The 27,591-nt window shown below is 38.5% G+C and overlaps 1 protein-coding gene across 2 annotated transcripts; it reads right to left on the minus strand.

Annotated features, from left to right (window-relative positions):
- Nucleotides 1-27,158, minus strand: GCNT4 (glucosaminyl (N-acetyl) transferase 4). Of its 2 annotated transcripts, none has more exons than XM_070743173.1 (4): nucleotides 26,492-27,158; nucleotides 25,490-25,670; nucleotides 3,833-4,004; nucleotides 1-3,150 (listed from the first exon to the last, which is right to left on the minus strand). In XM_070743173.1, the coding sequence occupies exon 4, from the start codon at nucleotides 3,147-3,149 to the stop codon at nucleotides 1,803-1,805; it is 1,347 nt and encodes a 448-aa protein (XP_070599274.1). In that variant the 5' UTR covers nucleotide 3,150; nucleotides 3,833-4,004; nucleotides 25,490-25,670; nucleotides 26,492-27,158; the 3' UTR covers nucleotides 1-1,802. The 2 variants fall into 2 exon arrangements, with proteins under 2 accessions (XP_070599274.1, XP_070599275.1); XM_070743174.1 differs by adding an exon at nucleotides 16,249-16,366 and having other exon boundaries at nucleotides 25,490-27,158.
- Between the last annotated feature and the right edge of the window lie 433 nt (nucleotides 27,159-27,591).

Here is a 27,591-nt window from a genome sequence, read left to right on the forward strand (position 1 = left end):
TTTTATTTTAATTTTATAACATTTTATTTTATTAAATTATAATTACCCAGTGTACATACTTAAATATATATAAAAGCTGATTTAACATATAATATACATCTCATAATTGCATATACAATTTAGTAGAATTTTCATTCGTTTTGCATAGATGATTACACCCATGATTATATCAAACTTCAAAGACATTTTTTGTGAACAAGACTGTAAGCAAAAGTATAGATAAAATCTGATCAAACGTTTTACATGAGGTAAACCAGTGGTTTGAAAAGTGCAGGCAGTTTTGTGGCCAGAGATAAGAATGAAAACTTAATAAGGGACAAGAGTTTGTACAGAGAAAAACTCCATTATCAGCAAAACCCAAGGGAGCATTGAACACCAACCATCAGAAGACTTTTTCAAAGCATTGAATATTTCATAGGGTTTTGGGGATCTCATCCCTTTTTCCTGCTCACTTTGGCACAAAGTTAACCTACTGTCCATTTTTAGAGGACCTAGCCTCATGACACAAGCTTTGTCTTATCCCCAGTTCACTAGGAAGGCAACCTAAATTTGTCTTCAGCTATTCCAATTTCAAGGAGTGTTTTCCATCTTCGCCCAACATAATTCTCAGCATACTAATGATCTACAAAGCTGAATTCATAACCTTGGTCTTAATGCAGTCCGTATCTGGCATCTGCCAAGGAGTGCCAAGTGAAGATGCTGTAGCCACAACTTTCGGTCACAGGGTGCTGCCCTTCATGCCCATTTTGGCTTGGACTTCAGGAGAACCTGAACAACAGGTTTGCTCAGAAGTATCTGCCCTTCTAGTGCCTGGTCTGCACTTTGCAATTTGCCTTTCTTTCTAATCCGTTTATCATTCCGTATCTATTTTATTACTGCCTTTATTGCTTTATAAATAATCCAAGATGGCAACCATACCTAATGTTCCTTCTTTCTATTTTCCCCACAACGATTGTGTTAGGTCGCTTGGATTAAAAGGGAGTGACTGGCCCAAGTGATTGCTGCTTTGTCTTAATGTTTTGCTGCACTTGGCTTAACAAATCAGAACAATATTATTCTTGCTTCTTTTCTTCTTTTAGTTTTGGACTCGCATCCAAGCTGCACGCAAGAACAATCTTTGCTGGTTAAAGGGAAAACATATGAAGTAAAAGGGGGAAGTTAAAAAGCTTGAGAAGCATTGGCTTAAACAAATATAAATGAGCTCATTCTCTCTCATCTTTTATTACTGAAGTTGTGCAGATAGTTCTTGCTTACTAAGAACTGTCACGCTGAGAATTGCCAGCCAACAGAGACTTTCCTTAGTTAAAGTGTTGCTGTGTTTCTTTATTTGCTCTGATCACACCCCCTCTTACATCACTCCCACAATCCTTATCTTTCTCTGTTTCCTATATATATATCCGCTTGCTTATGTGAGCGAGCACATTCTAATCTAACCTTCTTGTGTGCTTGTAGCCATGTTTTTGTTAGAAGCTGCTTGATAAAGCGCAGCTGGCTCAATGAACTTTTTCTGTTTATAAAATAAAGTTTGTTTTCACTATGGTGCCTGCCTGCTGAAGTCCTGCTTTAAAATCCATCCCCAACAAGAACAACTGGGACTGGAAACTTTGTTCTTAAGTGAAGGAGTCCCTGATGAAACTGCATATTGGGCTCGTGATCTTACTTCGCCTTTCCTTTGCTTTACAGATCTGCAAAGGTTATAAATATGAGAATGAGTCATAAAAGTACTTTTCTGTAACCATCATCTGCGAGTGAGCAGATACTTTAAAAATACCACATAATCTACTCATAACTTTTCTATCCTGTTAGGAGACACCTGTAAGTATTTTGTGCACAGCAGGTTTTTCAGAAGCTAAACCAACCCATTGCTTTTGCTGTTCTGCAATCTTTTCTGCCAAACATTTTATTAAAACAGGGTCCACTTTTGAGTCAATTTTGTTGGCAAACCAATGCCCGTGGTTGAGGAGCCATCTTAGTTCTGCAGCTCCATAGATGCACACACTGCGAATATGTATACCAGTGCAGGGAGGATAGAGAGAGTTCTCACTGTAGTACCATTTTACTAAGCGGGTTTTGCTCTGAAGATCTGTGATATCTTCAGCTTCTCTTGAAATCTGTCCAGGTACCCCAGGTATACGAACAAGAGTTGCCCAGAAATGTTCATCCGGTGAATAAGTATCCTTTGACCATTCCAAAAAATCTTGAACTTGGGAATTGCCAAGAATATATTGTACAAAAGCTCGACACAAAACAAAGTAAGCACTGCCTACAAAAATTTCAATATTGTGTGGAGGTGGATTCTTTGAAATCTTAGTTTTCATAGGCCTCTTCATAGATTCATAAAACCTTTTTTCAAGTTCATGGTGATAGGTGAATCTTTCTTTTTTAATACTGCTCGGTCTGATAGTCTCCAACATATTACCTCCATTAAGTCTTTTAAGCTCATATACCAGCTGAAAGTTTGATTTCAAGGGAAAATCTTGGCCACACAAATTAATCACATACTTCCATGGAACTGCAGATTTCAATAAATCAAATAAACAATTCAAGTCTGCCTGCAGCCTTGAAAAATAGGCATACTCAACCACTTCCAATTGGGATGCAATGAATATATTAGAGAAACATTTGGCCAAATTCTCCAAAGCCTGTTTGAAAGCGTTGGAGGACTTTTGATCGTAATGAATACAGTAGACATTGTGACTACTATAAATTGTATGAATGAGTCGCTCAACCATTATGGCATCTTTGTGAACAACCAGAGAATAAGCTAAAGGGAAATCTTCCTCTTCTGGAGAAACGGCCTTTAGATGATATTCTCTAATTGTTCGGTATTCTTGGCAGTTACTGGTCATTGCTATAACATCTTCATCTTCTAAATCAATAATTTTTTTTCTCTTTATCTCTAAAGACTTTCCAATCTCCATGGGATCTTGATTATAGATGGAGGAACAATTAATTTTATATTGATCGTGTGTTTTTACATGGCTGTACTTGTTTTTCACAAATGATGAGGTACTTAAAAATGGTTCTACAAAGTACGTATCTTTGTGAAAGAATAAAATCCAATCGGCTTTGAGCAGCAAGAGCAGCACAATTATTAAAACCAGTATTGAAATATACCATCGTACGCAGAACCATTTGAGTTTCTTCATTCTGCGAAAAGAAAGAGTCAAAGATGAATTAAAGGCCATTCTATATGTTTATAAATGATACAAAAGTTAGCAAGATAACTGTTTCAGTGATAACATACAGTAAATGCATTTCCTTGTATTTCTCTCCTACTATTTATTTACTTACTTACTTACTTACTCACTCACTCACTCACTCACTCACTCACTCACTCACTCACTCACTCACTCACTCTATGCCACCCAATCCCAAAGGACACAGGGAAGCTTACAAAACAATATGATACAATACAAAAAGATACAAGCAATAAAAAGAAGTGGAATATAATATCTAAAACTAAACCCAGTAATAAAACACAATTGTATAAAGAACAGTCATAATCCTTTGCATACACACCATTCATACATTTTGGCCATGAAAGACGTACAATTCATGGCCCACGGGCCTGCCAGTAAAGCCAGGTCTTCGTAGCCTTGCAGAAAGCGAGTAGGGTGGGAGCAGTGCGGACACCAGGGGGTAGTTGGTTCCACAGAGCCAGGGCAGCCACAGAGAAGGCCCTCTCCTGTGGTCCTGTCAACCTGCATTGTTTAGTCGACAGGACCAACTCTGTATGCTCTTATTGGTCTCTTGCCAATAAGATCCTGTAAAATGCACTAATACCTTGCAAAGGTTTGTTTTCTTGATTCAAAATATTCTACAGTCTTACCTCAAGAATGAATCATCTATGGTGGGCTAGCTATGATCTCCTTGGCCAACTTCTTTCACTCGCTTTCTTGCCATACTTTCTCTAAGAATTGCTGATCAGAGCTGCCTCTTCTTCATCCTATTCAGCAGAAGTGACCTCTCTTCTTCCCTATCAGAAGATGCCTTATTTCCTCCTACAAGAGTGAAAAAAGATTTCAGCATGGTTGTATTACAGCAGAGGTCTTCAAACTTGGCAACTTTAAGACTTGTGGACTTCAACTCCCCCCAAAAAATGGATGATGTGACAGAGTTCAACAAACCACAGAATAACACAGAAGATAGGGCCTCCACCTGCTGCCTGATGGTATTTGGTAGAGACCCTTAGAAACATAGAAGCTTGACGGCAGAAAAAGACCTCATGGTCCATCTAGTCTGCCCTTATACTATTTCCTGTATTTTATCTTAGGATGGATATATGTTTATCTCAGGCATGTTTAAATTCAGTTACTGTGGATTTACCAACCACGTCTGCTCGAAGTTTGTTCCAAGCATCTACTACTCTTTCAGTAAAATATTTTCTCACGTTACTTCTAATCTTTCCCCCAACTAACCTCAGATTGTGTCCCCTTGTTCTTGTGTTCACTTTCCTATTAAAAACACTTCCCTTCTGAACTTTATTTAACCCTTTAACATATTTATATGTTTCAATCATGTCCCCCCCTTTCCCTTCTGTCCTCCAGACTATGCAGATTGAGTTCATTAAGTCTTTCTTGATACGTTTTATGCTTAAGACCTCCCACCACTCTTGTAGCCCGTCTTTGGACCCGTTCAATTTTGTCAATATCTTTTTGTAGGTGAAGTGTCCAGAACTGAACACAGTATTCCCAATGTGGTCTCACCACATGGTTAAGGCACGAGATTGGAAAGTAGGAGACTGTGAGTTTAAATCCTGCCTTAGCTACAGATGCCAGATGGGTTCCTTGGGCCAGTCCCTGTCCCTCAGACCAATCTACGTCATATGGTTGTTGTCGAGGAAATGGGAGAAGGAAGGTCTGCTGGATACACTCACCAACCTGAGTTATTTGTGCAAAATAAATGAATAAAGTAAAAACAAGAAGTGTGCTATTCACTTTTGTGACGAATACTAGAGTCTTGTTGATTGGTGCTAGGATGTCTTAAACATTAAAAACAGACACAACATTCCCAGATTTTCATTCTTGGTGGTGGAGCCTCCTGAAATCTTTCAGTGACTCTCATGTTATTCTGAGACAAGGAATAGCAATAGCACTTAGACATATACCATTCCATAGTGCATTACAGAACTTGGAGTGGTTTACAAATATCAGCATATTACTCCCAACAATCTGGGTCCTTGTTTTATCTTGGAAAGATGGAAAGCGGAGTCAACTTTGAGGCATTCAGGATCAAACTCTTCGTTATGGGCAGAGTAGTTTGCCTGCAATACTACATTCTAACTAGTGCTCCACCATGGCTCAAGAGAACAAGAGAGCAAGAGAATAAATAATAATGAATGAAGGTGAATAGAATGAAGGATAATGTTGCAGGATCCAATCTCCTGGTGATTCACCCAGATTGGATCCTGGGGAATAAACTGTAAATTTGTAATGAACCACAGCTCTCATTATTCCTAGCTACTGGCCATGTTGCTAGAGATAGTCTAAAATGATTCAAAGGCATTAGATTTGGAAAGGATGTTTACATTGTCTTTCCCTTTATTTGTGTTCTCCCTGTACACCCAAACTTTTATCATTGTTATTGTTTTGAAAAAAAATACAAACATGGTATGACATAAACACAAACGTCAAAATTACATCACCAGCGGGTCGCTAACAATTCGGGTGATCTAGTCCAAACCGGGAGGAACCCACCTCTGCTATGTACGTACGTATGTATTTATATTTCTCTTCATTTTCAGAAAATCTATTGCTATACATAGAGGCTATAACATTTGCAAACAAATATATTATCCACTTGTAGCCCCAAGTGGATGATATAAGTGTGTAACTACAGAGCCAGTACAACAATTGTGATTTCCAGTTTTTAGAAAAGAAAGCTTCTTAAAAGCATGGAAATGACCACATTAAACATGGTTAAATTAATTTTCCCCAGTTTCTTATATCAGACGTACCACTCAAAGGACAAACGAGTCTCCGGAGAGGGGTGGCATACAAATCCAATAAATACATAAATACATAAATACATAAACAAACAAACAAACAAATAAATAAACAAATAAATAAACAAATAAATAAATAAATGTAGATTTCAACTTGAAAAATGTTAGGTACTGCTATTGAAAAGATTTGTGGCAAACTTGTCCCAATTATATTGCATTTAGAAAACTATTTAAAAAGGGAGAAAAACCCCCACCATGTGCACATTTATTTATTTATTTATTGGATTTGTTTGCAGCCCCTCTCCGAGGACTCGGGGCGACTCACAACATATTGAAAAACGATATACAGCATACATAACTAAAAAATCCAATTAATGTAACTAAACTTTAAAAAAACATTAAAAGAGTTAAAAATCATCCATTATCCACATAGCCAGAATTCAATCCAATATTCTCCCTCTAATATATTAAGTGCCTGTGCAAATGTTATCAGAAAGGACACCCGAACAACAGATCAGACCCTCTCTAATTTGTTGAAATAGTCCCTTCTAAAACACACTGTCAGCAAAGGATACACAATCATGGGAATTGGCAGTATAATGGCTTATTCAGCAATGTTAAAAAAGAAAGTATTGTTCGGTCTTTATTCAAAATCTGCAGCATTTTGACTCAGATATACTGATGAATGAATAAAAAGTAAACCAAGTTAATGTTTGACTGATTCTGGAATAAATGTTAAGTAGAATCATACGTTTGCAACAAAAACAAAGCAAAATGAGGCAGCAAAAGTCTGGATTTAACAGCAAGCTACAGCATTTTAACCTTAAAAGTAGGTAGAGACATCAGGACAGAATTCAAAGATGATCTAGCTGACAGGACATCTATATGGCCCTCCAGATGTTCCTAAAGTACAACTCCCCTCCTGACCTGCCACTAGTCATAAGGCATGTCATCTACGGTACTTCAATGCTTTTAAAGGGGAACAATGAGGCTATTTTTTCCTCTGCATATGTATTTGATTTTTCAAAGAAGAGACTCTCATTTAGCAAATTAGCTTTACTCATTTTGCTCTTTAGACTTTTATCAAAATTTTAGTAAAACAAAGAGCAATTAAGAACATTAGATTAAGTACTTTATTTATTATTTTATTATTTTGTTATTTTATTATTTTATTTTATTATCTATCTATCTATCTATCTATCTATCTATCTTTCAAACTGTGAACAAGATAATAAGCATAGTATAAACATAAACATAAACAAAAGCAAAGTAGATACAGTATAAGTAAATTTAGACAATAGGACAGCAGGACAGGGTTGCTAGGCATGATGGTGCACCTATGCATGCCCCTTACAGACCTCTTAGGAATGGGGAGAGGTTGACTGTAGACAGTCTAAGGTTAAAGTTTTTGGGATTTGGGGAAGAAACCCCAGAGTTGGATAGTGCATTCTGTGATGCATGAGTGCGAATTGGTGGCGGTACACTCGAACTAGAGTTGTTGGTTGGAAGTGTGCGGCAAGCTTGGTTTGTAGGGTGGACCAAGCCACTGTTTCTAACGTGTCCGGGTCGACCAGAGTGGAGGCTAAGCTATAAATCGTTGGTCCGCAATAATTTAAAAATATGGCTCGCTTTCTGTCGTCGTCAGCGTCCTGCAGGTTACTTACTTGCAGAAAAATGCAAAATTTGGACATGGAAGATGTCCATGGCTCTGAGTCTGGATTGTAGAAAGGTTGTTCAGCGGGAGTTCGACCTCCTCGTCGCCACTGTTAAATCACTGCACCGGAGACTCTTATTGTTCAAACATATTTATTTTGGAAGGCATAACATCCAACTGCTCCTCTCAACAGTTAACTCCCAACAAGGGCAACGGCTAATCCGTTGCCCTATTTATACTTTTTCTTAAGCGCGGGAACTTCTCTGACAACTGTTTATTTTTGGTGGCAACCGTCTTAACCAATCAGTGAATTTCTCTTTATTTCTTTAAACGAACATAACACATTCCATGCAGAAGACTACCAGTAGCGTATACATCACATGTATACTCTGTTGCTGAAGTTGTTGATGCTGCAACGTCCCTCTGGTCAACGACTACTTCAGCTTCAACCGCAACAACACAAGAGCACACAACAGATTCAAACTTAATATTAACCGCTCCAAACTTGACTGTAAAAAATATGACTTTAACAATCGAGTTCATATATATTACTTAATGTCTATTCTCTTCCATATGTATTGTATATTGGACAAAGAATAAATAAAAATAAATTAAAAAATTAAAATTTATACAGAGGTGATGGACTTCCAGTTTTCCTCAACTTCCTCACAGGTCTCCAGCACGAGATCAGCTCTGACAGATCTCCTCCAATGATTGACAGCTGCCTCCTCCGCTCAATCCAAGGGCAGAGAGAGCAGAGCATAAGTAAGCTCAGGGAAGGGCTGTGAGGCTACGTGGGAAAAGGTTGCCTCACCCTTCCTCACACCTAAAACACCTGCGTGAATGATTTAAAAATAAGCCAAGGGCAAACATTTGTTTTAGATTACACTCCCCCGGCTTAGATTTGTGCCTTTTTTCCTTGCTTCCAGGGCTGCTTTTATCTTGCCACAATCTTGCAGACTGCTTTTGCCCTTTGCCTCCCTTTATCTTCAGAATTGCCTTGTACTTTGTACCTTATCTTTGCCTTGAGGATTGCCATTTATTTTATGCCTCAGCTTTGCCTTGTGGACTTTCCTGGGCTGTTGTTTGGGGGACTGAGGGTGCTGGCCCTCCAATCCTTGATCACCTAGGTCACGGCAAAACCAAAGAACATATCTTTGATAAATATCTTCATTTAAAGGGAATTTAAATGAATGTTCCCCTTTTTTGCCACTCTTTTCTTCAAGGATACTTTCTTTTTTAAATTTTTTTTATTTAATAAATTTTTTATTGTTTTCATAAATACATATATCGCATGTTGTTTGTTCAGTTTACAGATCTTGATCCAACTTTTATACCTGTTACAATTGTTAGTTAAATTAGGTCTTATATATCCTAATACTATGCAATAAAAGAAAGAATGAAAACATTTGAACGGTATTTGTTATTTTTACAATTTGTACTGCTATTTTATATTATACTGTACAAATAATTTCTTTTGAATCCATTCATGCCAATTAGCCCATATACGTTTAGATTCCCTTAAGTAAGTTTGTAATCTCGTCCATTTCCACACATGTATATATCTTAGAAACATAGAAACATAGAAGTCTGACGGCAGAAAAAGACCTCATGGTCCATCTAGTCTGCCCTTATACTATTTTCTGTATTTTATCTTAGGATGGATATATGTTTATCCCAGGCATGTTTAAATTCAGTTACTGTGGATTTATCTACCACATCTGCTGGAAGTTTGTTCCAAGGATCTACTACTCTTTCAGTGAAATAATATTTTCTCATGTTGCTTTTGATCTTTCCCCCAACTAACTTCAGATTGTGTCCCCTTGTTCTTGTGTTCACTTTCCTATTAAAAACACTTCCCTCCTGGACCTTATTTAACCCTTTAATATATTTAAATGTTTCGATCATGTCCCCCCTTTTCCTTCTGTCCTCCAGACTATACAGATTGAGTTCATTAAGTCTTTCCTGATACGTTTTATGCTTAAGACCTTCCACCATTCTTGTAGCCCGTCTTTGGACCCGTTCAATTTTGTCAATATCTTTTTGTAGGTGAGGTCTCCAGAACTGAACACAGTATTCCAAATGTGGTCTCACCAGCATTCTATATAGTGGGATCATAATCTCCCTCTTCCTGCTTGTTATACCTCTAGCTATGCAGCCAAGCATCCTACTTGCTTTCCCTACCGCCTGACTGCACTGTTCACCCATTTTGAGACTGTCAGAAATCACTACCCCTAAATCCTTTTCTTTTGAAGTATTTGCCAACACTGAACTGCCAATACAATACTCAGATTGAGGATTCCTTTTCCCCAAGTGCATTATTTTACATTTGGAAACATTAAACTGCAGTTTCCATTGCTTTGACCATTTATCTAGTAAAGCTAAATCATTTACCATATTACAGACCCCTCCAGGAATATCAACCCTATTGCACACTTTAGAGTCATCGGCAAATAGGCAAACCTTCCCTACCAAACCTTCCCCTATGTCACTCACAAATATATTAAAAAGAATAGGACCCAGAACAGATCCTTGTGGCACACCGCTTGTAACCTGACTCTGCTCAGAATACTCGCCATTAACAATAACTCTCTGATGTCTACACTTCAGCCAGCTGCAAATCCATTGAACTATCCAGGGATTAAGTCCAATCTTCACTAATTTATCTATCAGCTCTTTATGTGGAACCGTATCAAAGGCTTTGCTGAAGTCCAGGTAGGCAATATCCACGGCACCACCTTCATCCAACACCTTTGTGACATAGTCAAAGAAATCAATGAGATTAGTCTGACATGATTTGCCTTCAGTAAAGCCATGCTGATTTGGGTCTAATAAGTTATTGTTTTTTAGGTGCTGATTTATCCTCTTTTTGAGTAGAGTCTCCATCATTTTAACTACAACTGATGTCAAGCTAACTGGCCTGTAGTTACCAGCTTCTTCTCTACTGCCCTTCTTGTGAATAGGCACAACACTGGCCATTCTCCAATCCTCAGGAACTTCTCCTGTTAACAAGGATTGGTTAAACAAATCAGTCAGGGGGGTAGCAATGTCTATTATTAGGTTTTCCTTGGGAGTCTGTTCGTTTTTCCATGTTTGGGCTATTGCAATTCTGGTAGCTGTATTTATATGGGTCAATAAGAGGACCATTTGTTTTGAGTATGATCTCTTCCAAATTCCAAGAAGCATGCCTTCCGGGGAGTACTCTATTTCCTCTTTGGTAATTTCCATGAGCCATTTATAAATTGTTTTCCAGATTTTTTGTATTTCTGAGCAGGACCACCACATGTGAAAAAAGGTGCCTTTTTCCATTTTGCATTTCCAACATATGTTCTGTAATGTTGGGTAGATCTTGGCTATCCTCGCCGGTGGTAAATGCCATCTATAGAAAAGCTTATAGTAATTTTCTTTATAGTAATACTTTCTTAATTCCTACGGGCGTATTGGTAAGAAAACAGAATAGAATAGAATTCTTATTGGCCAAGTGCGATTGGACACACAAGGAATTTGTCTTTGGTGCATATGCTCTCAATGTACATTAAAAAAAGATACATTTGTCAAGAATCATGAGGTACAACACTTAAAGATTGTCATAGGGTCAAAAAAGCAATGAAGAAACAATAATAATAAAAATCGCAAGGATACAAGCAACAATCATACAGTCATAAGTGGGAGGAAATGGGGGATAGCAATGATGAGGGGGGGAAAACTAGTAGTAATAGTAATGCTGACTTAGTAAATAGTTTGACAGTGTTGAGGGAATTATTTGTTTAGCAGAGTGATGGTATTCGGGGAAAAAACCTTTTCTTCTGTCTAGTTGTCTAGGTGTGCAGTGCTCTGTAGCGATGTTTTGAGGGTAGGAATTAAAACAGCTTATGTCCAGGATGCAAGGGGTCAGGATATATGAAGGCTTTTCCCTTCTCCACTTTTCACTGCCTTTTAGAAAGTTGTCTTATATGAATAAATGGTAGAAAGGATCGTTATAGCAACCAGTGAGTCATGTTACCAATTGCTATAATATCACTCATATTTCGTAAGTGCAGGTGCTTCTGGTAAATTTTGCCTTGTTTTGACACAGTTCTAATTTTGCTACCAACAAAGACCTCAATCTTCACGCAATATAGAAGAGCTTAAAATATTACTGAGTTTTCTTCCACAGAAGTAACTTCTGGAAATGAAAAGCAATCCATGTGATGTATACGCTACTGGTAGTCTTCGGCTTGAAAGAGCCAACATTTAGTGACCATTCAAAGTTACAACGGCACTGAAAAAAGTGACTTATGAGTTATGACCATTTTTCACACTTTTCCATGGTCATGTGATTCATATGCTTGGTAACTGTTTCATATTTATGATGTTTGCAGTGTCCTAGGGTCATGTGATCAGCTTTTGCAATCTTCTCACAACCACGTCAATGGGGAATCCAGATTCGCTTAACAACAATCCAAGGACTTGGGGTGAGGTGTCATCAGTACGCAGATGATACCCAGCTTTACATCTCCACCCCATGTCCAGTCAGCGAAGCAGTGGAAGTGATGGGCCGGTGCCTGGAGGCTGTTAGGGTCTGGATGGGTGTCAACAGATTCAAACTCAACCCTGATAAGACGGAGTGGCTGTGGGTTTTGCCTCCCAAGGACAATTCCATCTGTCCGTGCATTACCCTGGGAGGGGGGAATCACTAACCCTCTCAGAGAGGGTCCGCAATTTGGGCGGCCCCCTCAATCCACAGCTCACATTAGAGAAACATCTTTCAGCTGTGGCGAGGGAGGCGTTTGCCCAGGTTCGCCTGGTGCACCAGTTGCGGCTCTATATGGACCTGGAGTCACTGCTCACAGTCACTCATGCCCTCATCACCTCGAGGCTCGACTAGTGTAACGCTCTCTACATGGGGCTACCTCTGAAAAGTGTTCGGAAACTCCAGATCGTGCAGAATGCAGCTGCGAGAGCAATCATGGGCTTCCCTAAGTATGCCCATGTTACACCAACACTCCGCAGTCTGCATTGGTTGCTGATCAGTTTCCAGTCACAATTCAAAGCGTTGGTAATGACCTATAAAGCCCTTCATGGCATCGGACCAGAATATCTCCAGGACCGCCTTCTGCCGCACGAATCCCAGCGACCAATTAGGTCCCATAGAGTTGGCCTTCTCCGGGTCCCGTCAACTAAACAATGCCGTTTGGCGGGACCCAGGGGAAGAGCCTTCTCTGTGGTGGCCCTGACTCTCTGGAACCAACTCCCCCCAGAGATTAGAATTGCCCCCCCCTCCTCGCCTTTTGTAAACTTCTTAAAACCCACCTCTGTCGTCAGGCATGGGGGAACTGAGATATTCCCTTCCCCCTAGGCCTATACAATTTATGCATGGTATGTTTGTGTGCATGTTCGGTTTTTTAAATAAGGGTCTTTTAATTATTTTAAATATTAGATTTGTTATATGTTGTTTCATTATTGTTGTTAGCTGCCCCGAGTCTAGATTTGTAGAGGGGCGGCATACAAATCTAATAAACAAACAAACAAACAAACAAACAAACAAAGAAACAAAGAAACAAACAAACTGTGTTACATACAAAAGTTGGAGTGATTCACTTAACAGCTATGGTAAGAAAAGTCATAAAGTGAGCCAAAAGTCACTCAAGAAATGCAACAGAAATTTTAGGCTCAATTGGTGTCATGGACTACCGCAGTCCTGGGTTATAAATAATTTTGGTACTGGTTCGCACTTCTGGTTCTAAGAACTCCGAGCCAGGAGCAATCCACTGGTATCTCTAATTTTTGCTCTATTAATTGAAATTTGGAACTTTCAATTTTTCCCTGTCCTCTAACTTCCTATTTAATATACTGACTAAATTTTCAATCACAGATCCGTCAGATTAGATGTGTAATATAATGAATGAAGTGAGGTACTTTTGTGGCATTCTATATGTGAAATACATTTCTCTTCCCCACATCACCATCCAAATGTTAAATTTTATGGTATCTGCACCACCGACAGAGGCTTTTCAGTGGTTGCCTCACTCTTTCTGTCATTGCCTGTAGAGTTTAAACCAGGGGTCCCCAAACTTCTCTAGCCAGCTATTTCAGGATTTGAACTCACAGTCTCCTACTTTCCCGTCTTAACCACTGGATTAACCTGGGTCTCTTGACTGTCCATCTAACTTTATTTTCTGTAATATTTTGTGAGGATTTCCTCCAAAATTGATTTTATGAAACTTTATATCCTGTAGTACAGGAGTCCCCAAACTTGGCAACTTTAAGACTTGTGGGCTTCAACTTCCAGAATTCTGGGAGTTGAAGTCCACAAGTCTTAAAGTTGCCAAGTTTGAAGACCTCTGGTTTAAACAGACTCTAAAAAAATTCGTACAAGTGGCCATATTTGGTATGTTTTAAAGCCTGTCTATTCAAAACTAAATTCCAATTCTGTACTTCTTACTCAGAGGTCACCACCTGTAAACATAGTCCGTTTTTCTTAGAAGACACGCATAGTTTTAAGCTACAAATTTGCTTTTTTTAAAAAAGTCAATCTGTTCTTTTATATTCTCAAAGAGAATATAAACTGTCAAACTATTCACTAAAGCTGCATTACTATTACTATTCTTTTTTCTCATCATTCCTATGACCCATCTCCTCCCACTTGTGACTGTATGACTGTAACTTGTTGCTTTTATCCTTGCAATTTATGTTTCCTGATTGCTTATTTGAAACCTATGACAATCATTAAGTGCTGTACCTCATGATTCTTGACAAATCTATATTTTATTTTATGTATATTGAGAGCATATGCACCAAAGAAAAATTCCTTGTGTGTCCAATCACACTTGGCCAATAAAGAATTCTATTCTATTCTATTCTAAAGTATGACATGTGCTGCATAATGTAATAATTAACTGCTCCTTTTTTTTCTGGACAAGATAAATAACTTTAAAGTATTTTAATCACTTCGGCTGAATCATAAGCAAGTGATTTGTACTAGAAATATTTTTCAATTCCTCCGCCCCCTCCCTAAATTTGAAAATACTGATAGGAGTAAATATATTACATTGTTGATGTCTTCCACATCCATGATAATAAATCTTGTAAGGACCATGTTTCTTTCATCTTAAAATCTTACACATATAATGGAGTACAATTCTGGAAATTATCATCATTTGTGCTTGTTAAATCATGCTATTTATTGGCAGTATCACTTGTTATTTCACAATGGCTTGCATAAATCTAAAGATCTGATTCATAAAGGTTTTATTCAATGAATGGAAGACTTTAAGATATTAAAAATACTTTAACATGCAGTCTACTAGAAATGCAACTACTGGGACTAGGAGATAGAACTAAGTTCTGTTTTGAAGGACTAAAGTAACCAAAATAATTATGCTATATATTTCATTTATTAAGCTATGAGTGCATTAATACTCTATGAGCTGCAGGTCATGAAAACCTATCCCTTTTAATAAAAGGTACTAGTTTGAAAAGATGTTATCAGACTAGATTGAGACTCCTTGATAAAAACTCTGGGGAAAATGTCTAAAACTTCCTCTCCAAAGATAAAAATAGTAGTTTTTATTTCTTTGTTTATTATATAGTAGAGTATCCAAGCTATGAAGTGTAAATTGTTTAAAATATGTTTTAATTTTATTTTACAAATTATAAGAAAATGAAAAAATGCCTAAATACACTAAAATAACCAACATACTTAAGAATTTTTATTTTCAGAGGGAAAAAATAGAACCTCCAAAAAAGGAAGAACAGATTTTTTTAAAAAATTCCAAACTAAAAAAAGAGAAAAAACCTACATTTTTCAGTGAGAAGCATATGGCTTTACGAGTCATTCAAATATATCCTATAGAAACGTCTGTATGCTCAACCTCATGTACAATTTTAAAATTTATATTATATTATTACTCTGTTTCAACCATGTACAGTACGTCCATACTTAGATTAAAATAAAGGCAATAATGTTGTTTAATAAGTTAAAATATTAATTACACTATACAAATCTACATCTATAATACACTTATCTCTAGTTATTGATTTACTAATAAGTACTATATGCCACTATAACATGATCACTACAAAGTATTATTGTAAAATATCACAAAATCTGTGCCATAGCAATGCATATACATTAATACATAAAAAGAAAAAGAAAATGTGAACTATAAGATACATTTCCGCAAATTTTCGATTCAGATTTTTAAATATCATTTGGAATTTTCTTTATCTTTTCCTCTACTTTCTTTAATGTATTACAGGAAATTGTGTGGTCACTATATGGTTTAGTGGATTATACTGCTTTTATATCAGTTACCGCAACAATACTATTTTAGTAAGATGTCTCTGATTAACAGTGCTTTATCAAATATCTAGCTATTTTACATGAAGAAGAAAGACAACAGAGAAAGAGAAAAAGAAAAAGAGGTTATGATAGTTTAAACTATTTACAATTTTATTTTTGCTTTCCTATCTAAGCTTCTGAACTAAACAAGAAATAATATTTTATATTTCTATATGAATATCATGATAGAGGTAGCATAAATGTATGGCAACTTTGTTGTTATTTTGTGTAATATAATATAATACTTCATGCTATTCATGTTCACTATAAATAATATTATGTAAATATATAACTATATAAACATATGAATATATAAATATTCACCTTGATATTTTTTCTCAGCTGCCGTATATATTTAATTTGTAGTACATTGTAATTGTCTCTAATTGTTTTATCATTTTTCATCACTTAGAGCCTCTTGTTTGAGATGGGTGACTATAGACTTTGAAGAAACAAAACAGCGCATTTTTATATAAACAACAGAATTAAAGAACAGACATTTTAAGACATCTGTTTGAATTACCAGTATTTCTTTACAAAACTATTGAGCATAGTTCATTTCAAATGCCCTGTATTTATCTTTTATTCACTTTATTGCATGTGGCCTGTGGCAATCAAATAAATCTTACTAAATCATTAGCTTTTTTACCTAATGAAAAAAAAATGCCTGGAGATGAAAGTTATTACTATCAATTAATAAAAGAGGGTGGTTTCCAGTTTCTATCACGCTTCAGGTACACACATGCATATATGCAAAATATTTGTTACACTATATTGCTACCATGATAATGAAAACCTATTCCATATAGGTTTGTATAAATTAATTATTTACCCATTGAAACGATGGGCAACGCTATTTGTGCCTGTTTAGTTGCTAAATATATAGTAGAATATTACCACAGTGGTTCTATGAGAAAAAATATTTTCTATGGTGTCACTATACTGATTCATACTACTCTATAAATCCGTATTTTAGACCAAAACATTTATCTCATACCCAAACAATAACAATACACAATAAGCCACAGTAAATATTCTTCTTTTTAAGTCATCAGACCTGAGAATATTTCTGCAATCATCCTTCCAGCAATTATATCCACTGTGAATAATAAGCAGAATTATAATTGACTTTTCAGATTTGGGACAGCATCGTATTTCAACCTCAATCAGTTTTTAAATTTAAATAAATGTGTTTAAGCATATTTTTAAGTACAGCTGCAGTGTTAAAATGATGTTGACCAGAAAGAAAACATATTTTCTTTGTGACTGCATTTAGAAAACATAATAAGCTCCCCCATAGACACACATATACACACACACTCCTCAACAACAGGGCTAGAAAACAGGCCACAAGGATGTTATTGCTTAATGGTGGTCAGCATATCTTGAAGACAACACTTCAGAGAGAAGCCAGCCAGCACGTCTGCCTTTAATGCAAGAGTGTCAAACTCGAGGCCCAAAGGCCAGAGGTTTCACGCACTGGGTACACCTACCCTGATTTAGCGAAGGGGGGGGGGAGAAAGTCACGATACATCACGTGATGATGTGACGGTGCGAGTTTGAAACCCCTGCTCTAATGGATCAAGTTTACCTTCACGTGTCATCCAAACATTTCCTATAAAAGTGTGTATGCTCAACCTCATATATAATTTTAAATTTTGCATTATAATATTATAGTGTTTAAACGCTGTGCAGTACATCCATTCTTTAATTCAAATAAAGGCAACAATGTTATTTAAACATGCCTGAAATGAATTTAAACATGCCTGGGATAAACATATATCCATCCTAAGATAAAATACAGGAAATAGTATAAGGGCAGACTAGATGGACCACGAGGTCTTTTTCTGCTGTCAATCTTCTATGTTTCTATGTTTTTATGTTATTTAATAACTTAGAAGACAGATTACAAATACTGTATACAGTTATATACAGTTTGAAATAGCAGCTGTCATTTGAATGCAACTTCATGAAAATTAGATAACTCAAAAAAAAGTGAGTAAACACGAATCCCAGCGACCAGTTAGGTCCCACAGAGTGGGTCTTCTCCGGGTCCCGTCAACTAAACAATGCCGCTTGGCGGGACCCAGGGAAAGAGCCTTCTCTGTGGCGGCCCCGGCCCTCTGGAACCAACTCCCCCCAGAGATTAGAATTGCCCCCACCCTCCTTGCCTTTCGTAAGCTACTTAAAACCCACCTCTGTCGTCAGGCATGGGGGGACTGAGATACTCTTTCCCCCTAGGCCTTTACAATTTTATGCATGGTATGTCTGTATGTATGTTTGGTTTTTACTTTAATGGGTTTTTAATTGTTTTTACTATTGGATTATTGTGTATACTGTTCTATTATTGTTGTTAGCTGCCCCGAGTCTCCGGAGAGGGGCGGCATACAAATCCAATAAATCAAAATCAAATCAAATCAAATCAAACAAATTATGGTGGTTCTGGGGTAAATCTGTATCATAGCAGGACATGTTTACTTGTACTAATGAAAGATTTACTAGTGAAAGATTTACATTCTGAATGTGCAACTGCTACACATGTGATATATACAATTGTTCTAGATGCTGGATTTTTCTGCCGTCAATCTTCTATGTTGCTATGTTTCTATTTTGCTATTTGGAACTGAAAGAGTTGTTATAATATTAAATATGCCAACCATTTCACTCAAGAGAAGCTCCCACAAATCTTGTCATACAGAGCTGAGCTGAGCTTTGTAACATAACTGTCCTTTGAACTGAACAATTATTATTATTATTATTATTATTATTATTATTATTTATTAGATTTGTATGCCTCCCCTCTCCGAAGTTATAAATAATCAAATTTTAATCTATTAAACCACTAAGAATACATACTTTCCTGTACAATACATTTAAAGACTCAGACTTTTAATTTTTCTTCAGGACAATATTGATCGTAACAGACAGATCAAAATAAAAACTAAGACATACTGATACTAATAAAGGTGGTCCTTGGGTTATGACCACAATTGAGCCCAGAATTTATGCTGCTGAGTGAGACATTTATTGAGTTTTACCCCATTTTATGACCTTTATTGCCACAGTTGTTATGTGAATCACAGTTGTTAAGTAAATCACAGATGCAGATCTTAAGTTAGTAACACTGTTATTAAGTGAATCTGGCTTCCCCATTGACTTTGCTCGTCAGGAGGTCGTAAAAGGGGATCACATGACCCCAGGACTTCAGAGCTGTCATAAATATGAATCAGTTGCCAAGCATCTGAATTTTGATCACATGATCATGAGGATGCTAATCAGTGTGGGAAAAAACGTCATATTACTTTTTTCAGTAGTATAACTTTGAAAAGTCACTAAATGAACAGTTGTAATTCAAGGACTACCTGTAGTTAACAAGAGTAACTTCTTCTTTCAATCTTTATGTTTTTTGTGATTATCAAAAATTCTGCACAAAATTCTTTGTTGCTGTCTTTTTTCTTTGTGTTAAACCTTAGGCTACTCAAATTATTTTATTTTTGATAGTTGCTATTATTCCAAATGTTTCCTATTATTTTTTACTATAATACTATATTTTATTTTTTTATATCTCCTCCATGGCATAAATGTTGCTTCTTCTTCTTCTTCTTTCTTTTTTTTCCCTAGACAATATTTCTGCAACCAACTGAAATATTAACGGTACAATGTTTGAGGTTTGTATTGCAGCACATGCTTTATGCTGGACTTCCTTAATATTTTCTAAGAAAAGTTCCAGAGCTGTGACCCGTTACCACTTTATTCACCCTAGATTCAATCTTTTTCTTGTGTACATTATGAACAATTTTTATACTTAAATATCTATTACACAGCTTGTTGGCATTTGTGCATGTAAAACATATTCTGTTACGGAGCACAACAGTAATTCTGACTAATTTATATAAATAGATGGATTATAAAACTTGAAACCATGTCAAAAAAGCCACAATCCAAACCACATTTTCTAGGCAACATGTCCCAGTACATTTAATAGATCATGAAGGTACATGTTTAGACTGCTCTTGTAAATAAGCAGATTTATAATGACTTAATGTCGTAAATGTTTATTAACTGGTTAAAAGAGCACATTACTAAAGGTTCTGCCAATTATAGCTTCTATTTTGTCTGAATTGACTTTTAAAAACACTATGCACTTAAACTTTGCATATCATGTGCACTTTATGTGGTTCAAAAATCAAGTAACTAGACATGGGGTGTCACCTGAAACATATGTTTACTCTGAATTTCAGATTGTCAGCTCATCATTAGATTATGTGGATGGCATTAATGGAAATTGGGAAAGGCTGGATTACATTATTCAAGGAGGCCTTGCAGTGATCCGGATTTCAAAAGATGATTCAGAAGGGTACAGGGCACATATCTCATCAAAACGTTTTCTTTGACTCATGCTGTTGCAGCACAATCATGAGAAAATACATGTTCGGTTTAAGGAAGTACCAACAGAAGCAACATGTGCATCAACATGTGCCTTCAATCATGTCTTTTTCTTTTTTAATCCAGATTAATGCATACCCCAAACTGTCTAAATTGACCTCTTCTTTTTTGTGAGCACAGTTGTATCTGACAGATTTTTAGATCAGAATTCACTTCATCACCATTTTCACTGTTATATGGCTACTATTTGAAAACTGGTGGTTCTAATTTAATATCCTGCGGAAGAGGGCAACATATAAATCCAATAAACAAATAAATAAATAAATCTTGCATTATTTAAAAACAGGATTTAAATTAAAGGAATGCAAAGAAAAACATTACAAAATGCTATAAGCAAAAACATTTTGTGAGTCTACGGAGAGGGCCGGCATACAAATCCAATAAATAATCATTACAAATCCAATAAATAATTTTCTTCCAAATCGTCCCAATTGTATTTCAAATACTATACAGTGATACCTCTACTTAAGAACGCCTCTACTTAAGAACTTTTCTAGATAAGAACCGGGTGTTCAATATTTTTTTTGCCTCTTCTTAAGAACCATTTTCTACTTAAGAACCCAAGCTCGGAAAAATTTCCCAGGAAATTTGAGAGTGGCACGAAGGCCTGGCCAGTTTCCTGCCATTCCCCATTTAATCCTGGCCATCTCGGGTTTTTCTGAGCTGCCAGAAAAGCCTTTCGGTGGCACTTTGGCAGTCCAGAGTGAACGAAGCATTTTCCTTTCTCTGGGTGCTTGGAGAGGGAATAAACCTCTGCCAGCACCCAGAGAAAAGAAAAGCTCCTTGCACTCTGGGCAGCCGAGGAGTCACCACAGTGAAGGAAAGGTGCTGGCTACAAAGCGAGCGAGCGAGAGGAGAGGGGAGCCCTTCAGCATGGGAAGGAAGAGGCAGCAGGTAGCAGCAGCAGCCTGTGTATGGGAGGCAGTGTATGGGAGGCAGCCTTGTATTGGAGGCCTGTGCTCCTCCTCACTGCCTCAGAGTCCGTTTTTTTCTTTTAAGCCTTAAAATTTTGGGTTTTTTTTTATTGCCCTCACCTCACCTTCTTCCTTCGACAGCGACTCTCCTCCTCCTCCTCTTTTTCCTCCTCCTCCTCTTTTTCCTCCTCCTCCTCCCACCCAAATTCCAAGCTTTTATTTCTAATGGGTTTGCATGCATTATTTGCTTTTTCATTGATTCCTATGGGAAAAATTGCTTCTACTTAAAAACATTTCTACTTAAGAACCTGATCACGGAACGAATTAAGCTCTTAAGTAGAGGTATCATTGTATATAGTTAGAATGCACGTAAACTTAGTCAATAGCTCACTTTAATACCTGGATTTGTTTAAGAAAAAAAATATATGAATAAGCATTCAAATTTAATTGCACTTTTCCAATGTAAATTAATTCATAGTATGTACAGTTATGTTTCCTGAGCTGGAAAAATTATGATTCTGGAAAAAAGCCAGACTTCCTGGCTTTCGAAAGACCTGTAGGATCAGAGCCAGCTGTACAGTGGTACCTCTACCTAAGAACACCTCTACTTACAAACGTTTCTAGATAAGAACCAGGTGTTAAAGATTTTTTTGCCTCTTCTCAAGAACCATTTTCCACTTACAAACCCAAGCCTCCGAAACTGTAACCAGAAAAGGTAGGGAGAAGCCTCTGTGGAGCCTCTCTAGGAATCTCCTGGGAGGAAACAGGGCCGGAAAAGGTGGGGGAAAGCCTCCGTGGGGCCTCTCTAAGAATCTCCTGGAAGGAAACAGGGCCTCCACCCTCCCTGTGGTTTCCCCAATTGCACACCTTATTTGTTTTTACATTGATTCCTATGGGGAAAATTGCTTGTTCTTACAAACCTTTCTACTTAAGAACCTGGTCACGGAACGAATTAAGTTTCTAAGTAGAGGTACCACTGTATATTGGGGAGCGGTGGGAGTTAGAAGAACAGGGGCTGCATGAAGAAGGAACACCACCTGAGTAATCACAAGGTGACACTGAAGATACCTGAAGTGTGTCCTCACTGTGGAGCAGGTGGCATGGGGAGATGCACTTGGGACATGATGGTCTTTCAAATGTCCCACAAATAACTATGCCAAATTGATTATAGAAGGAGGAACAGCTAAAGCCAGATAGTTTCCCTAAGTCAGACCTACATTATTATGCTGTGTTTGTCATTGGTGGCTGCTTCTCCTATTGGCTGAATGTTGGCAAAGCTAGCAGAGAAAACGTATAACCTTGAATGTAATGAGTGGCATATTTACAGACTAGGACAATGCAATGACCTAGAGGAGACTTTTTATTTTAAAGGCAGAATAGGGGCTGACAATGGGGACAGTGGGTTTAATACTGCCACTGTTTTACACTTTAAACGTTAAGTGTTGTACCACATGATTCTTGACAAATGTATCTTTTTCTTTTATGTACGCTGAGAGCATAGGCACCAAAGACAAATTCCTTGTGTGTCCAATCACACTTGGCCAATAAAATTCTATTCTATTCTAATTCAGTAGATGCAAATGGATCCAAATGTGCCAAAATTTTGGCTGGATTCCAAAAAGATATTAGCTACAAACACACCAAACATATTGTAGCCTTGCATGTTGTGAATGTTACTATTTATTTATGCGCAAGAAAAGCTGCTATGGCTTGCTCAACTGTGATTAAGATACACCATGTTTTAACCTGATTTGTAGGCTTAGCTGAATAGAAAGTCTTGTACTAGATTAGCCAAAAGAGCACTACATGCTCATGTAGACTTTTTTGAAAGGGGGGGGGGAGGAAAGCGGGAGAGAATCAAATATCTTTTTAAATAAGTAAAATGGCAAAATGAATAAGCATTTTCAGAGCCCCCAGAGTCGGCCTTCTCCAGGTCCCGTCAGCCAAGCAATGCTGCCTGGTGGGCGCTAGAAGAGCCTTCTTTGTGGTAGCTCCGACCCTCTGAACTAACTCCCCCCGGAGATTCGTACTGCCCCCACTCTAATTAAGGCTTTAAAAACTCACCTTTGCCGGCAGTCTTGGAACCAATGAGTTTTAACACTCTGCTCCGGTCGTTAGCACGACTGTGATATAAATGAGTGTGATCATATGGTTTTGAATGGGAATGTGTGTGGTTATGGTTTTATGACTTGGGTTTTTAGGATAGTTTTATAACTGGGCTTTAGAATTGTTTTTTGTATTGTTTTTATATGTTGTGAGCAGCCCTGAGTCTTCGGAGAAGGGTGGCATATAAGTCCAATAAATAAATAAATAAATAAATAATTTTTGCTAGTATCTAGTTAATTACAGTTTATGCAGGCCTTTTCTGATGTTGTGTGTCTTTCTAGAATCTTCTTCCCCTGGAAATGAGATTTGTTCCATCCCTCTCAATATTCTGCAAATGTGGCTCCAGCACTGATATTCTATTACCGGCAGTCCTCGACTTACAACAGTTCAAAGTTACAACAGTACTGAAAAAGTAACTTATGACCATTTTTCACACTTACAGCATCCCCATGGTCATGGAATCAAAATTCAAATGCTTGGCAACTGACTTGTACTTATGACAATTGCAATGCTCCAGAGTTATGTGATCACCTTTTGCAACCTTCTGACAAGCAAAATCAATGGGGAAGCCAGATTCACTTAACAACCATGTTACTAACATAACTGCGGTGATTCACTTAACAACTGTGATAAGAAAGGTCTTCAAATGAGACAAAACTCACTTAACAAATGCCTCACTTAGCCACAGAAATTTTGGGCCAAATTATGATTGTAAGTCAAGGACTACCTGTAGCTGATTTCATTCTTTTACCTTCTTTCAAAAAGCATTATTGGGGGGGGAAATGGGTGGTTTATTTCTCCTTCAAAAAAAAGCTGAGTTTCCAAAGACAAAACTGATAATATTTAGTAATATCTAGGATATCCAAGATAAAATGTCTTTCCATTGATTTCTCAATATCACTATTCCGATCATATATACCTCAAAGCCCACTATTTTTTATTCTGTAAAGTATAAAGTACTGTACATTTAAGTGCTTTCCTGTAACTTAAGTCCATCATTTCATAACCTGCAGAGAGAAGATCCTAATCTTCTTCAATGAGACATTGTACCATCATATTCTCCTATCCAATCTACTGAAGGCTAAATAGGTGTAGCTGCTTCACTCTCTCAGCATAAGACTGGGGTTTTTGCCCCTTAATCTTCCTTTTCTGACCCTGTTCCAGAGCATAGAATCCAGAACTGGGTAAATCATTAATACTTCATTAATGTTAATTTAATTAGTGATATGAATATACTATTTCGGCTCTTGTAATTGGGCGCCTGTATTGGCCTAGCATTGCACACAGAAAATTGTTCCCCTACTCCTTATGTAAACAGGATTTGTAGAACACCAACACCAACACTTCTTATGTAGGCATGGGTGAGCATCAAGGCAATCAAACCTGAGGCAATTACTAGATGAAGCCAAGAGATAGGGAAAATCCTCAATTTTTTACCGCCCTCTAGTCATCCACTGCATTTTTACAATCCAGGTTCCACACCTTTGTCAGCAGCCTGGATATGATTACACCCTGGCTAACTTCCTTAAATGATTCTTTCTGTGGACAAAACATCCTCAAAAGAACCCAATACGGAAATACCCTTAATTTGCCCTGCAAGGTAATTTACCACTGTATAGTCTGGAGGACAGAAGGAAAAGGGGGGACATGATTGAAACATTTAAATATGTTAAAGGGTTAAATAAGGTCCAGGAGGGAAGTGTTTTTAATAGGAAAGTGAACACAAGAACAAGGGGACACAATCTGAAGTTAGTTGGGGGAAAGATCAAAAGCAACGTGAGAAAATATTATTTTACTGAAAGAGTAGTAGATCCTTGGAACAAACTTCCAGCAGACGTGGTAGATAAATCCACAGTAACTGAATTTAAACATGCCTGGGATAAACATATATCCATCCTAAGATAAAATACAGAAAATAGTATAAGGGCAGATTAGATGGACCATGAGGTCTTTTTCTGCCGTCAGACTTCTATGTTTCTAATTTACCACTGTACGTTAGGAGAACATTTCAAGGAATACATGAGAAGAGGGCATGTTCATGCAACAACACACTGAACTTGTATGGTGGCCGAGGAACCGTAAGTGCTATGTATACATACCTTGCAAAGCAGGGATGAAATCCAGCAGGTTTTAACAGGTTCTGGAGAGCCGGTAGCGGAAATTTTGAGTAGTTCGGAGAACCAGCAAATGCTATCCCTGGCTGGCCCCAGAGTGAGGTGGGAGCAAAGATTTTGCAGTATCCTTTCCCCTGTCACACACACCAAGCCACACCCACAGTACCTGTAGGGGGGGGGAAATGAATTTCACCCCTGATGCAAAGCTAATTTTTTAAAAAACAAAACAAAAACCCAGCAAGCTGAATACAAAGATCCGATTTACAGTCCTTGGAGAGGGGCTAATACCTTCACTTGCTATAGAAACTTGTATAGGCAAATTAATTGTTTTTAAACTGTTCTATGTGTTTTTAGTATTATTTGGATGTTATATTTTTGGTTGTGAGCCGCCCAGAGTCCCTAGGGAGTTGGGTGGCATAAAAATAGAATAAGTAAGTAAATAAGTAAGTATGTATGTAAGCAAGTGAGTGAGGAAGGAAGGAAAGAAAGAAGGAAGGAAGGAAGGAAGGAAGGAAGGAAGGAGGGAGGGAGGGAGGGAAGGAAAGAAAGAATGAGGAAGGAAGGGAAGGGAAGGGAAGGGAAGGGAGGGAAGGAAGGAAGGAAGGAAGGAAGGAAGGAAGGAAAGTTATTTTCCAATCACAACATAGAAAGAAAGAAGAAAAAAGGGGCAAGTGTTTCTTCAGCCAGTTGCTATTCTAGCAGCCAATCTCTCAGAGCCAGGCTCCCAGAAAGGAAGCAAACTTAATGTTTGGCATTGAGAAAAAAATTAAAAATAAAGGCAAGAATGTGGCAAAAGTCCTACAGCCATGCTAAAATTAAATCCGGGGAAACAGTCACATCCTCTTCAGTCACGGGAAGCACCCGTGCAACCGCCTGAGTTTTTCAAAACCAAGCGCCGGATGGAGAGAGCAAAAGTCAAACCAATTCCAAAGCGGGCTGAGGTGAGGGCGAGGAAGGAAGAACAGGGTGGAAAGCATCTACATTTACCGTCCAGAGGAAAATTATTCCCAAGCGGGCATTCGAGGCTGGCCAGCCTCGGTTTCTGAGGGGAACGGCTAACTCTTGGTTCCTCTTGTTCCACCGCAGGCGAAAAGTTCTGCGCCTCGGAAAAGTGAAGTTGTACTTCGGAGCGCGGCAGGTCGCGCGGTACCGAGGCGGGGTTCCGACCCGGCTGCGGTCCGACCGAAGGGCAGCGGGGCGTCCGGTTCCCCCCCCCCCAACTTGGCCCGGCCGCGCGCGCGCACGTGGCCGGCCTCCCCCCACCCCAACTCCTTGCCACCGCGCCTTTTCTCCCGCGTCGGTGCCTCTGAGGGAACGAAGCGCCGAGGAACAGTTCGGTGGCGGCGACCGAAGCTTCCGTGACGCGAACGGAGGAGGAGGAGGAGGCGCGGCGGGAGTTCCTCCACACCAAAAAGGGAGGAGCGCAACGGCAGCGGCACATTTCCCGTCTCTCGTCCCGGGCCGTCCTCAGCAGCAGCCTGAGGGGTTCGGCCCGCCAAGCGCGCCTTCGAGCTCCTGGCATCTGCTCTGCCTCTACCGTCGCCTCTGGCTCTGCTTTGGTTTCTGAGGCAAGAGCGAGAGTCCGTCTCCTGCGGCCGGCGGTCCTCTAAAATCCCCGGCTCGCAGACTTTCTTCGGCGAGCGTCGGGCCTCCGCCCCGCGTTCATCCCCTCAGTAACAATGGGCGCCCGCAGCCTTGCCAGCCTCTGTGCCGAAGCGCCCTCCACTGAAACGGCCCACTCGCGATGGAATTGACCTGAAGTCCTGAGCTTAGAAAGCTTAGAACTACGTCGCCTTCGACACCACCTAAGCGTAGCTCATAAAGTCATCTGCTACGACGTCCTTCCTATTAACGGCTGCTTCAGCTTCAACCGCAACGGTACACGAGCACACAATAGATACAAACTCAAAGTAAACCGCCCCAAACTTGACTGTGATGATATTCGTGCATGTGTTCGCGAAAGACCTTGACATCTAATAGGTTGTGTGCTGTACACCAGGGGTCTCCAACCTTGGTCGCTTTAAGCCTGGCGGACTTCAACTCCCAGAATTCCCCAGGCATCTGGCTGGGGAATTCTGGGAATTGAA

This window comes from Erythrolamprus reginae, chromosome 2 (assembly GCF_031021105.1).
Source record: "Erythrolamprus reginae isolate rEryReg1 chromosome 2, rEryReg1.hap1, whole genome shotgun sequence".
NCBI lineage: Eukaryota > Metazoa > Chordata > Lepidosauria > Squamata > Dipsadidae > Erythrolamprus > Erythrolamprus reginae.

Coding starts and splice junctions, on each gene's coding strand:
- GCNT4 (XM_070743173.1), bottom strand. CDS start 3,149: ATGAAGAAACTCAAATGGTTCTGCGTACGATGGTATATTTCAATACTG.